Here is a 13499-nt window from a genome sequence, read left to right as displayed (position 1 = left end):
ATACATCCTTGGTCCTGAATTCCAGCTAGATCTGCGATAGCAAGTCAGTCGGTGCTTGAGTGGACGCTGCTGCTCTTGAAATGGTTCAGATTTACATTCAGATTTGTGCGAAGGATTGGTGGGATAGATGTGCAGCCAAGTTTAGAATAGTAAATCTGTATTGAGCTATAGAGATACTTTAGGGAAAGAGATTGGTGCCAGCTCACAGAACTTATTTATTTAGACTAAGTAGTTTTTATTTTGAATGTGTGATAGGATTGTATGCAACATTGTAGCTCATGAGTTGCGTGAGCTGATGGCCATGATGTGATTTTATTTATTTATTTATTTATTTATTTGATTGATTGATTGATTGATTGATTTATATACCGCCCTTCCAAAATGGCTCAGGGCGGTTTACAATTAAAACAACTTATAAAACAATGAAAAGCTAAAACAAATTAAAAACAATAAAACAACAACTAACAATTTTAAAACATTTTAAAACAAAAATTAAACATTGTCCCCAGACCACAGCTCAAGAAAACACGTAGACTTAGTATGGAAGAAAAGGGCCACAACTTTGTTAACTATTACACAAGGCATGGCAGACTGGAACACCAGGTGATTAATCACCCTTAGAGAACAGTGCGGGCCAATAGAAGCAGGTCAGAACTCTGAAATCCTACCCAGCGCCCTACTGGTGATGCAGGTGATAACGTTTGTGAATCATTCTGAAAGATACTGAAATGTGTTTCATAACACTAGAAGAATACGTGTAGAAATGGAAAGCATCCTAACTCTTCCTATCCCTGGTGGGAACATACCTTACCAGTGTTTAGTCTGCTATTAGATGAGGTGTAGTTAGAGCAGGGGTTCTTAAGCTGGGGTCCATGATCTGTGGGTGCATAAGTACAAAAAGCTTAAGAACCTCTGAGCTAGAGGTTTGTTCCTATGGATTTCTCAGGTGCATGTTTTTAGAATGAATTACTCAGTGCATAAATATTGCTTCCTCTTTCAGGATATATTGGGAATTCTTCCTGTTGGCAGTCCACTGACATCTAGCATCTCCTCTAGTATCACCTCTAGTCTAGCAGCAACACCACCAAGCCCAGCAGGCACCAGCAGTGTCCCAGGCATGAATGCCAATGCCCTTCCCTTCTACCCAACCAGTGACACAGTGGAATCTGTGATAGGTAATACTGCTTATGCACATTTTACTCATCGGCTCCCTTAGAAAGGGAATATCCAAGCTTGGGGAGTAGGAGGATCATGTTGTAGACCCTATTTACTATGGGAGTTCTTGCAGAAAATCCATTCTTTTCTTATGGTTTTTGGTAGATGTTTGAGATAGCTAACATTGGGCATAATCAGAGTAAGTCCCATTGAAACTAATGGGACTTAATCTAGTCATGACTAAGTTGTCTCATTGATTTCAGTGGTACTTACTCCTGACTTACTTAGTCCAAATCCTGCCTTTTGTCTTTGAATAGAAGTATTTTCATACATTGTAATTTTAGCTCTGAAATGGCCAAACACAGGAGCTCCCTTAGCTAATTTCATGACATGTGAATTCTGTAAAAATGCAGCAAGATGATGAGTGGGAGACAGTGATCTCTGCACAAAGAAATTAGAAGCAAACTCAATTACTTGCCTGTTATCCTTCACCTAACTGCACTTGAATTCACAGATCACAAAATTGGCCCAAGGTGTCACTGCGGTGGGTCAATTCAGGACCAGAATTTTGAGATGTGACAGATATAATCCATGATTGAGCAGATGTTTTCATAAATATTATAAGGATGAAAGTTTCCCATCTTCCCATATCGAGAAAAAAGCCCATAACCAGTTTGTACCTCTTACATCTTCTTTGGATCTTGTTTGTACCTCTCTTCAAGGGGGTCGTATCTTACTTTTTGTAAATTTCTCCTCCAAAGAATCCCTAGACATCTCAAGGAGAGTAAGAGTACAAACTGTGAAGGGCAGGTGTCTCCTCCATTTTTATTCCCCCCTCCCCCCCCACAATTTTGTCACATATGCTGATTTATTTTAAAACAAGAGAAATGTGTCCCTGCTTGATGCTGGCCTCTTATTCTCCAAGAGCCTTATTATTATTATTATTATTATTATTATTATTATTATTATTAATTGTTAACTAATAATGTTCTGTTACAGGCCTGGAAAGGTACAAACATAAGAAACAATCCCTACCCTTTAAAATGAATTTTTAAAAAGGTTGGGGAAAGGGAAGGACAACTTATCCAGCCTCAGAAAGGTGTTTAGTTCACATCCTAATAAGAGCAGGTAATTTCTGAGGAGGCTGGCTTTGTTTTTTGATCCCATGCCAAATATTTAATCTCTCAGAAAAAACACCAAAGCAGGACAACACAAGCTATGGGGAAGGAAGTGAGAAGCATCCCATTTCAGGATACAAAATAGGTTGGGATTTATTTTTATAATCCCGTTTCTGAGGTAATAAATATCATGAATATAATGTAAGCGATTCCTTTTCTTGTAAGACAGCCCAAATGAGGCGTATTTGCTGGATGTAGCAAATTGACTAGGAACAGCACTAGGGGAGATCCTGTGCAGGCTTGCTCCATCTCATCCCCAACTGGCAATGTCCATGCTATCGCTGATCTACAGTTGGGCCTCCGCTTGCTAGGGTATGCTAGTCCATTTCCCCTTGCTGTCCCTTGCCTGACTGCCACACACAATCCCCTTCTTTACACTATCATGCCTGCACCTCATTCTTACTGCCCATCTCCTCCATCACTGAATTGCAGCCTGAGTCACTACTCCACTGTGGAATTCCTAGATGCAAGAAACTCCTATTGCTGTGGCAATGCAGCCTGGACACTCAGGTGCCTACTTCACTGGCTGTTAAAATGACCCCCAGAGTCAGACTAAATGGCAGGTATTGCTTTGCTGTTATTTGTGATGTGGCTCTATGGGAGGAACCTGATGCTGCGAGGCATTTGGGGTCCAAATCAGGCAACAGAAAGCAAGATGAAAAGCTGTCTCATTCAAACAGCCTTTGACTGACAGTCAGCATTGCACAGTGGGGAGCAGGGCCCGACAGATTCTCCAAGCCAGAGCAGTGGCATCTCTGCATGTAGGCTCTTTGGGCTTCCCTATCCCTTGAAGTTGTTGGTCCTTTTTGTAACATATAATTGGTGCCTCTGTCTGGCAGAGTCTGCCTTGGATGACCTGGACCTGAACGAATTCGGAGTGGCTGCCCTGGAGAAGACATTTGACAGCAGCTCGGTGCCCCACACGAGTGGCATCATGATAGGTACATGAAAGCAACAGAGCTTTCCTTGATCTTCTGCCAAGCAGGGTTTGCCCCATCAGCTGGCTGAAGCAGCCTAACAAGCTCTCAAAACCAGCCCTAACATTATATGTTGGTTGGCAGCCAATGAGAGACCTTTGAGCAAAAGGACCCTCATTGACTAGCAGATCAGAAATTTCTTCCACTGATTTCAGGCATCCCAATTATGTTTATGAAATAGATATGGCTTATTTTGCTTTTATAGTATCTTAACAGTGACACTCTAAACATGTTCACAAAATTATGACATGAATGCAGCATTTCCTGGAGAGAGAAATCTCATTTTAAAATGATCAGAAACCAATTGGATTTTTATCACTGTTCTGCTGTCACAGGACCATGGCAAGGCATTGCAGCCACACATTGATGAACTTTCACATATGTATCTCATCATTTTATATGTGGTCATTTCAAACCAGCATCCATTTTTTCCTGTGTCTGGTTGTTTAGGTGAAATAGTCCTTACAACCTTGGTGCCCTCATTGTAAGAATCCCTTTATTCACTGACACAGGTTCTTCTGTGTGAACGAAAACCACGTGCAAGTTGGTGGATGCATGGCTCACTGTTGCTACTCACTGTTGTTTGAATTGTTGGCCTTATAAGGGCACATCCATCAGCTTAATCCTGATCCTCCTTGGTGCCAAACATTGCAGACCATTGCAAAAGAATTTGCAATGATCTTCTCAGCTCCATTTCACCTCGACCTACCCTCTTGTTATTTCAGATTTGAGCAATTGCACAAATCGAAATAGCGTCCCATGTGCCCCTCAAGCAATCTAGTCTGCTTTCATGAAAACTAATTCCTCTTTATAGAGGTGGGGTTCCATGTGAGACAGCCCTGCACCATCCATGATGATTCTAGCTAAATGCTATCTGAGAGGAGATGCATTTTGTAGACCAGACCCCTCAAATCAAATGCGAGTTAGAATATGGTCCAATTGTGCTCTTCATGTAGTGTAGACACAGACTTGGTTCCCATGAAGCCAACTCTCTTTTTAAAGAATGATATTATGCTCCTCAGATGAACAGTAAACTGATCTGGGCCTCCAATTCTGGTGGCTTTACAGACCAGTTCCTCTTACGACAGCCCTGCTTGACCTTGCGCTAGTTGACCTAGAGCGAGAGAGAGAGGAAGAATGGTAGAGGTGAGTAGTATGACATTTCAGTGGCATGGACTCCACAGTCATAATTCTTGTAGGCTAGAAGGACAGGTAGTTCTCTGGTTTCTAGGAGTCCCTTCCTTGGCCATCCTAGACCCATTCCTGTTTCTGAACCTTCCATAGGTGCTGCTTTGCATTTTCAAACTTTGTAAATATAAGAGGCAAAAACTGAGATTTAAAAATTAAATATGAAATTCTCATCATCTTAACAAAGCCTGCAAGCTTTGTGTTAGTGATTTTGATACATCTGCTGTGCCTTTTTTTTTAACTCATCCCTTATGAATCTAGTATAAATAATTGTAGTTTTGAAGAATAATGATCTGATCTGCTAGGGCATCTTTCTTATGAGTGGAGGTCATTTACAGGTATATTAGAGATAAAGTTCCTAATTTGGCCCATTAAATGTGCAGCTTCTCCCTTGAAGCAAGGTTTTTCAATATGAAATGGGGCAGATTTTTAATTGACATTAAGATCATACTTTTATCCATAAGAGGGAGAGGTTTGAACTTATGAATATGTGGGGGGAAGCCGTTTTAAATTCAGATGACAGTCCTTGAAAATGTACTAAAAAATGTAGGTAGCTATGTTAGGAATATAGTTGCTTAATTAAAAGAGATATGTTTTCCTGTTCCTGTGAACAGTGTCTTATCTATCACCAACATGACCCCCCCCCCCTTTTTTTGTGCCATAGAGAAATTTAGCAACTGGGGTATCCTCTTGCACTAGGAAATAATGGAGATAGTTCAAAAGCAATTACCTATACTTGTATAGAATTTGGAATCATTATGGAGATAACAGGAAATGAAAAACTCCTAATTGTTTTGTCCCTCTTGTGATAGACTCTTAGATTCTAAAAGACCTCTAGTATATATTACAGTATAGTTGACTCCTTCCATGATGGCCTGTTTTGCACAGCTAACATCGAAGCACATTGCAATTCTCCTTTCCTTGGCCAGAGGATCAATTCCCACATTATTCCTTTTGAAGCTAAAGAGGGATATAAAGTAGAGGAACACCCTGGACTCTCCTATCCCTTGCTGGTGCAGAGAGGGTGAAGCAAACACCTGCTGTTCAAATTCCTGTGCTGTGCTTCCATTCATAACTCATGGCTTCTACATTCCCATCCTTTCTGTGTGTTCTTTGTCCAGGTGGGAGTTTGCTGCAAAGTTCTGCTCCTGTAAATATCCCTGGGTCCCTTGGAAGTTCTGCCTCCTTTCACTCTGCCTCTCCTTCTCCACCGGTCAGCTTATCATCGCATTTCCTCCATCAGCCCCAGGGACACTTAAGCCAATCAGAAAACACATTCCTGGGGACATCAGCTTCTCATGGATCATTAGGTAAATGCCCAGTGTGTATGTGAGAGCATGCATGTTAAGGTGTGCATACCTGTCTTTACCATGTAAGTATTTTCCTTTTATCTTTGCTTTCATTTGAATGTCCACATTCTGTGTTGCCACCTAACATACCTTGTGCCCTTAAGATGAAGAAGGATAACTAGGCCTAAAAGTATTCAAGAAAGATGTACTCCATTTAGTGAGCAAAGGACAAAAACAAAGGAATTCAGTACCTGGTATGTCCATATAACAAAGACCAAATGTAGCAAAATGCATCCTATATAATAAAAGGCTAAGTGAGTGGCCATGGCTTTGGAACGTTGGGGATCTGCGTCCCTGCCTCCCTGGGCTGTTCTGGGCCTGCGCGAAGCGCAGGCCCAGAAGTGCCCAAGGGACACAGGACCGCAGACACCAGTGTCCCACAGCCACGGGTGGCCATTAGCCAGTGTGTGGCGGCGGGGGAAAGTGGCCGAGGCGGCGGCAGAGCCGCCGCCTCGGCCATGAGCTGCGGCACGGCAAGAGGAGGCCGAGACAACCAGAAGCGGCCGCCCTGAAAAAGGCGAGGGCAATGGCGGCGGGGGAAGACCGAGACGGGGGACAGGGAAGCTGGGCGAGGTGGCGGCGAAGCCGCCAATGAGGCCCCCACCCGCTCACAGCCGTCGCCCCCGCCTGCTCACCTGCCCTCCCAGCTGCCCAAAATGAAGCTGGGCGAGGTGGCGGCGAAGCCGCCAACGAGGCCCCCGCCCGCTCACAGCCGCCGCCGCCTGCTCACCCGCCCTCCCAGCTGCCCAAAATCACCTTCCCCGCTCCCCCCCAAAAAAGATTAAGGGCCAAAATGGCCCATGAGAAGGTCACCGCCCCCGCCTATCGCCCTCCCAGCTGTCGAAGACCACCTTACCCGCTCCAGCCCGAGGGAAAAGAGAGGAGCTCACGAGCAGAGCTCCTCTCTGTGCTAAGTCACTGCTCAAACTGCCGCTATGGACACAAAGGACGCCTATTGCGTCCATTGCGACAGTATGGGCAGCAGCTTAACACAGAGAATAGCTCTGTTTCCGAGTTCCTCTCTTCTCCTTCGGGCTGGAGCGGGTAAGGTGGGCTCCGGCAGCTGGGTGCGCGGGAGGGCGATAGGCGGGGGCGGCCACCTTCTCATGGGCCATTTTGGCCGTTATTCATCCACCCCCCCCCCCAAAAAAAGTAAAAGCAAAATAAGGAAGAACAAAAACAGAGACAACAACAAAACAAAAAACAAAAAGAGAGAGGGGACAAGGGGGGAAAAAGAGACAGAAAGAGAGAGAGAGAGACAGAAAAGACGGGATAGAAAGCTAGCGCCCGTTATCATAACGGGCTTAAAAATACTAGTTTGGATATAAGTGAGCAACCTGCATCATAGAAGCAGACATTCCCACCACCCCCAGTCTGATTTGACAGAGTGTTTGAGCTCTTTCTGGTTCCTACTTCTGCAGGGAATTAAATTTAGAATGTGCAAGGAAGACCCATCCCTTAAACACCCTGAAGGGAAAGTTTCTATAACAAGACCAGGAGAACAGCCTGCACAAAATTATCAGCTCAGCAGAGTAATGTGCATCTGTTGAAATAACATATGAAGGTTCCAGTAGGAAAACATATGATCTCATTAACGATTAACTTCTGATATGACTGTATGAAACTGCCTTCTACTGAGTTAGGCTATTAGTCCCATGTAAGTCGGTGCTGACTGGCTGCAGCACTCCAGAGTGCCAGCAGGGATCTTTCCCAGCCTACCTGGAGATGCCAGGTATTAAATCAGGGGTCTGCATGTGCAACCCCTCCCCTGACATACTTGGAATACTTGATTTGGATCAACTCAGCTATGACTAACAAATAGGGACTCTGAAAATAGAAAGTTCTAAGCATATCAGGTCGTCTCAGCCATTTCTAGCAGAATCCTCATATTCAGAGTATAACAAGGCCTCAGTAGCTTGTTATTTTCATGTGGAATGATACTCTCTAGGACCTGAAACCTGTCCAGTAGTAAGAGAGTAACTTTGAGCATGTTCAGAGTTCATTTTCTGACCATTACATAGTCCCACAGTCAATTGGGACTCACTTCTAGGTTTAGTGGAAAGGGCTTCCAGAATAGAGAACGTGATGTCCAGACAAACTTAGGTGCTGGCATCTCCATTTTAGAAGTTAACCTTTATCTGCAAGCCATTCCGCCCATGGTGTCAACTTAAAGCCACATCAGGTTGCTTTAGAATGGTTTGCGTCTCTAGTGGGGAGGAACAGGCAGTCGTTTGATGCTCAAACATTCCTTTATAATTATTTCTCTGGTTCTTGAACTAAGCTCTGACATTAAGCTAAGCTTCCAGGACAGAGCATTGACTCTAGTTAATTAAGCCTTGATAACACCAGGGCAGTATGACATTTGGAAGGCTACTTATAGTAGCTAAATAGAAGCACCTCCTAAAATGTGTTACTACTGTTTAACAGTTCATATTCACTTGGGCACTGTCCAGCAAAGAAGTGTTGCTCTGTCCCTGCTAAAGAGGCTTACAATGTAGGTAAGATACCTAGGACTTAAGCAAGGGAGAAGACAGGTATTGACATAGAGAGATAGTCTGTAGAAAGACTAACATCTAGCGACTTGTTTCCAATTTTAAAATGTTTTCATGAGTTTAATTCCATCTGTCTGTCACATCTGTATAATCACTTGCTTTGTACAAAATAAATCCATGGTCTGTGCATTGGAAGCCCTTTCAGACTAATTTTAGGGGAACAGGTTGCCCACTCACCTGCTGAGGATGCTGTACAGATGGTGATGGAACAGACACATGCACCTCCTCCCCCTCCCACCCCCAACCTTGCATACGAAGTAATTGACCATTCAAGAGGCACACATGTGTGGTTGTGTGTGTGTGTGTGTGTGTGTGTGTGTGTGTGTGTGTGTGTGTGTGTACTCTCAATTCAGACAATCTGTCCCCCTCAAAAAGTGGGGGGAAGAGGAGGGGTGATGACTTGTGCATGCACAATGTATGTGCATTCTGTTCACATCACATGTAACCTCGCGCATACAGGATCTTTAGCCAAGGTGTGTGAGCCATTCCTATAAACAAGAACATTAAAAGGCTTCTGTATTATTGGCTCTCAATAGGCTGGCAATCAGTGGAAAAGGTATTTTCAATGAGCAATTTTGATACTTTGTATTCCTGCAAAAAATATATTAGATAGTTTGCATACTTCTAAAATACTGTCAGCAGTGACATGATTGCAAATCAAGATTGTGAAATAAGTCTAAATATGAGACATTTTAAGGAGCAGATGTCATATTTGCAAGTAATATGGTACTTATACTACATTACATGTTTGGATCTTCTTCTGCAACTGTGTTTACCCTTGACCTGGTTCCTGTACTCGGCTCAAGTTTATGGCAAAACTACATTTGGAATCAGGATAAGCGCACACTACCCATTCTAAATAATAATGCAGCAGAAACACTGATACCTTAACCCTTACCGAACAGTGGCTTGGTGTGACAGCTGAAACCAAACTTGATTAAATTCAGTGTGAGGAGGAAAGATTTTATTAAGACACCAGGAGCAGTATTGCAAACCCTGTATTTCCGCCCTCTGCTGCATCTTATCTTATGTGGGCATGTTTTGTGGTCTTCTTACGAAATACAGAAGCAGCAGTCTTTGCTGCTCTGTGGATTTTGTGGATCTCCCTTTTTTTCTAAAGCCAAACACTATTACCTTGTAATTTTTTGTATGATCTCTGGTGGATAACAGCAGCAGACAAGATTATCCAATTTATTTCTGTCAGGTTTGGGATGGTGAATTGCTCTGGCAAAGTGAACTAAATCTTTAGGGCTATTCTACATATTGATGCAACAGTATACTCGGTTTTTGCTTCCAGGAGGCCAATCCTTGTTCCCTAGCAAGTAATACATGCATTAAAGTGTGCCATCAAGTTGATTTCGACTCCTGGCACCCACAGAGCCCTGTGATTTTCTTTGGTAGTATACAGGAGGGATTACCATTGCCGCCTCCTGTGCAGTATGAGATGATGCCTTTCAGCATCTTCCTATATCGCTGCTGCCCACTATAGTCACAGCAGGGATTCAAACCGGCAACCTTCTGCTTTTTGGTCAAGCATTTCCCCACTACACCATTAGATGGCATTACAGTGCACATACTTGTTGTACTTGTGCTTGTACATGTTTAGATATACAGGCAGTCCTCAGACTTAAGACACAATTGGCTCCTGAAAACTGTGCCTTGCGTCAAAACATCTTCACAGAACTGATTTCCCCACAGGGAACAATATTATGAAAGGGGATTTGGTTCCTGTTTGTACCAAAATGGCCCAGAATTTTCTATTAAATCAGTTTTAGGAAGTTGACAGCGCATAGGAGCCCTCTGCTGCTATCAAAGCTGGTCGTATGTGTCACAGACATGCAGCAGAGAAACGGATGGTGGGCGATCAAAAGCTGCTCACCCTCCCCACCCACTCCCTTCCCAGGCTCTTCCTCCCAGCTGCCGCTTCCAGCAGCAAGATGCTGTGTGCAGATGGGCAACTACTGGGGACACCATCAAACTGCTTCAGTGACAGAGAGCGAGAGAGAGCCCATTCTGTTCCCAGCCCACATGCCACTTCCCGTCTGCCCTTTTATGTCCCCTCCTTCCTTTCCCAGCAGTCACCCAGGAGGAGGAGACAGAGATGAGCTATCCCGTTGGCTGCTTCCCATCCCTGGAAGAGTGAAAAAGAGCCAGGAAGGGAGGCGACCCAGGTAGCTTGCTGCTGCCGCCGCTGCCTCTTCCTTCTGGGTATCAGTTAGATGGGAAAGGAGGGGAGGCAGGTGGGAAGCGGCGGGTGGTCTGGGCACAGGCTGGGCTCTCTCTGTCTCACAGCACATGAGCTGAGGGAATAGGAGGAGTGGAAATGGCGATGGTGAAGGGGACAAGTGGCTTAGCCACCGCCTAAGCGGCTCCTGCCACAGCCACCAGACTGTCGGCGGTGCACGCCTAAGCTGCCACTGCTGCCTCCTCCTAGCCCATGCACCCGCAGCCTTCTAGCAGAGCCTCCCTCCCATGGCCATTGTTGCAAAGTGGGAACAAGATGGCAACTTACCAGTATTCTGAGTGCCATTCATCTTCTCTGGAACATTGTAAAGTTGAGGATTGTCTGTACACACAAAATGTAGTGTGTGAAGTGTCCCAGGATTGCCGAGCCCCGCGTGCTCCTGCGGAGCATGGCATGAGAACTTGACCTTTTTGTGCATTCCCAATCAAATTGCTCTGGTTAAACAGCATTTAACAGAGATCCTGGTTACCGATAAAGGTTAAAGGCTTTTAAACCACAGTGAATCCCAGTTAACTCTTTAGCCTTGCTCCTCCTCATGGAGGGAATGCGGCGAAAGCATTCAGGTAATCCCAGGTAGGCATTTGGTCTGTTGAATAGTTCTGGTTGGTTAAAACAGAAGGGATTGTGATGTAGTATTATGAAGAGAAAACTGAGAGAGTCTTTTTCAGAGGTGAATGTGTGAAGAAAAATGTTTGGGGCAAGATTGGACCTAATTAGATTGATTAACTGATGAATGAGAGTGGTTGTGTTTTAAATTGTGTCCACACGATCTGTGCTGTTTAATCAAGCCCATGAATGACTATGCTGGCAGTTTCCTGCATGTCTGTATTAAATGCACTGTGATTTATGTCTTAACGGCGGCGGCGGGGCAGGGGTGTTTGTCTGCACTGTATCCACCTGCACAGGTGAGGAGCAGTACAAAGCACATTGCTGCCACCAGGATGCCGTGTCTCCTGTCTTGTTTAAAAGGGGGACATTTATCACTCTGCTGTTCGTCCTGCTTCAGTCAAAGTGGGGGAATAGCGATGCAGTTGAATCCATGTCCCTCGCCAGAGTCCCCAAATAACCTGTTTCCAGTGAAAAACTGAATAATTTTATTCCCCTTCCCAGAATAGAACTGAGCTTGAGTTTCATTTAGAGAGGGGGGTCAACCAGGAATATACGTAACATAACATTTTTTCCCATCTCTGCATGAAACAGGTTTAAATGGGATGAACAGCAGCATATGGGAGCACTTTGCTTCTGGAAGTTTTTCACCCAGTACCTCGCCTGCATTTCTGTCGGGTCCAGGTGCTGCTGAATTGGCCAGACTGCGGCAGGAATTAGATGAAGCTAACAGTACGATAAAACAATGGGAAGAATCTTGGAAGCAAGCCAAACAGGTAGAGTGCAGTGGCAGTGGGATGGTTTGCCAGGATACTGAAGGAGTCCATCTAAGACTCCAAAATAGCATGCAGAACAGATGTGGGGTGTGATGGTGCTGTAACAGAATCTCTTCACAGTCGTCGTGACTTGTGGATAAAGAGACAGATTGCTGTCACAGCTATGCTGAGAACTAGATTGCAAGTTGTAAGGGAGGGGGTTGGGAAATCTCTCCTGCACTTCTCTCCAAAAAAGGGGATTTTCAGTTTGTATGGATGCATCTTTCTAATGGTAGTGCAGGCATCTGTATGCATTTTGCTCTTCACATTTTGTTGGCTCCTTCTTGTGGCACAATATAATTGAGATAATGACATGGTGCCCCAAGACTCCAGCATGTGTTCTTGCTGAGTTAAGAGCCTCCCCATCTCTGACATCTTTTTAAAAGTACCCAAAGACTTGTTTACTACGACGACGACAGACTTGTTTTTTCACCCAAGCTTTTTAACTAGACTGTGGTCTTAAATTGTTTTTAAGGATTTTGTTTTTAATCTGCTTTATGTTGTTGTAAACTGCCCAGAGATGGAAGTTTGGGGCAGTCTACAAATGTGAAAAAATAATCTGTAGAGGAAGTGGGTGCCTGGAGTAGCTAATCTCAGTGTTCCTTTCGATCCACACACATGCAAGGTAAATGAGTAGGGAGAAATATCTCACTATTTGAAGGGGGCGGTTCAGAAAATATTTCTACTCTGCCTCTGAGCAATTGCAAATAAGGGCAGATACAATGCCCAGATAAGCCTGCCTGCCTGCCCAGCACAGAAACCAAGCTACTAAAAACAATCCACATGATAAGACTTCTGTGAGGAAAACATTCTGAAGTCCAATGTATGCTCACTCTTCTTGCCAATACTGTCCACAATATACTTCCATGGAAATGCTGGCTTGAATTGTGCTCTGTGGGAAGAAAATGTCCGTGTGTGAATATGCTCCCAATTTCACTTTTGAATTTGATTTCAAGAGTCTGTGCAGCTGGTCCAGCTATGAGGCATTTAACAGGATGCATCAGCAAATGAGGCCAGGAGATGGAAAAATTCCCCACCTCCCTAAATTACAAATGGCTGGCAATAATGCATCTGCCTGGGATTTTCTGGTGGTGGAAGCAAGCTGAGAGTTCATGTTGGTCTTCTTGCTTTTGAACGACACAGGCCTGTGATGCTTGGAAAAAAGAGGCAGAGGAGGCGAATGACCGTGCCAACGCAGCAACCCTAGAATGTGAGCTCGCCCGGGAGCAGAGGGAGGCGCTGGAGCTACAGGTGAAGAAACTCCAGGAGGAACTGGAGAGGAGCCACAGTGGCCAGGACCCCCAGCTCCTGCGCTCACTCTCCGATCTAGAGACCCTTTCCCTCTCCACACTCTATACCCTCCAAAAACAGCTGCGTGCCAACCTGGAAAGAGTTGATAAGGTAAGTCTGAGCAAGAGGCTGGAGTAGCTACCC

The 13499-nt window shown here is 44.5% G+C and overlaps 1 protein-coding gene across 6 annotated transcripts in view; it reads left to right on the top strand.

Annotated features, from left to right (window-relative positions):
- The window catches only part of UNK (unk zinc finger), an 84466-nt gene that overhangs the window by 66118 nt on the left and 4849 nt on the right, over window positions 1-13499 (top strand). For 4 of the 6 annotated variants that reach the window (XM_053299134.1, XM_053299131.1, XM_053299130.1 and 1 more), the window contains 5 exons: window positions 1001-1175; window positions 3173-3274; window positions 5620-5808; window positions 11845-12026; window positions 13209-13466. In XM_053299134.1, coding sequence (XP_053155109.1) covers window positions 1001-1175; window positions 3173-3274; window positions 5620-5808; window positions 11845-12026; window positions 13209-13466 — 906 coding nt within the window. The remainder of the gene's footprint in view (window positions 1-1000; window positions 1176-3172; window positions 3275-5619; window positions 5809-11844; window positions 12027-13208; window positions 13467-13499) is intronic. The other 2 variants (XM_053299133.1, XM_053299132.1) reach the window with 2 other exon arrangements.

The sequence above is a fragment of the Hemicordylus capensis genome, chromosome 2 (assembly GCF_027244095.1).
Source record: "Hemicordylus capensis ecotype Gifberg chromosome 2, rHemCap1.1.pri, whole genome shotgun sequence".
Taxonomy (NCBI): Eukaryota; Metazoa; Chordata; class Lepidosauria; order Squamata; family Cordylidae; genus Hemicordylus; species Hemicordylus capensis.
The sequence above is the reverse complement of the archived record's forward strand: the minus strand, read 5'-3'. Positions and strand labels throughout refer to the sequence as shown.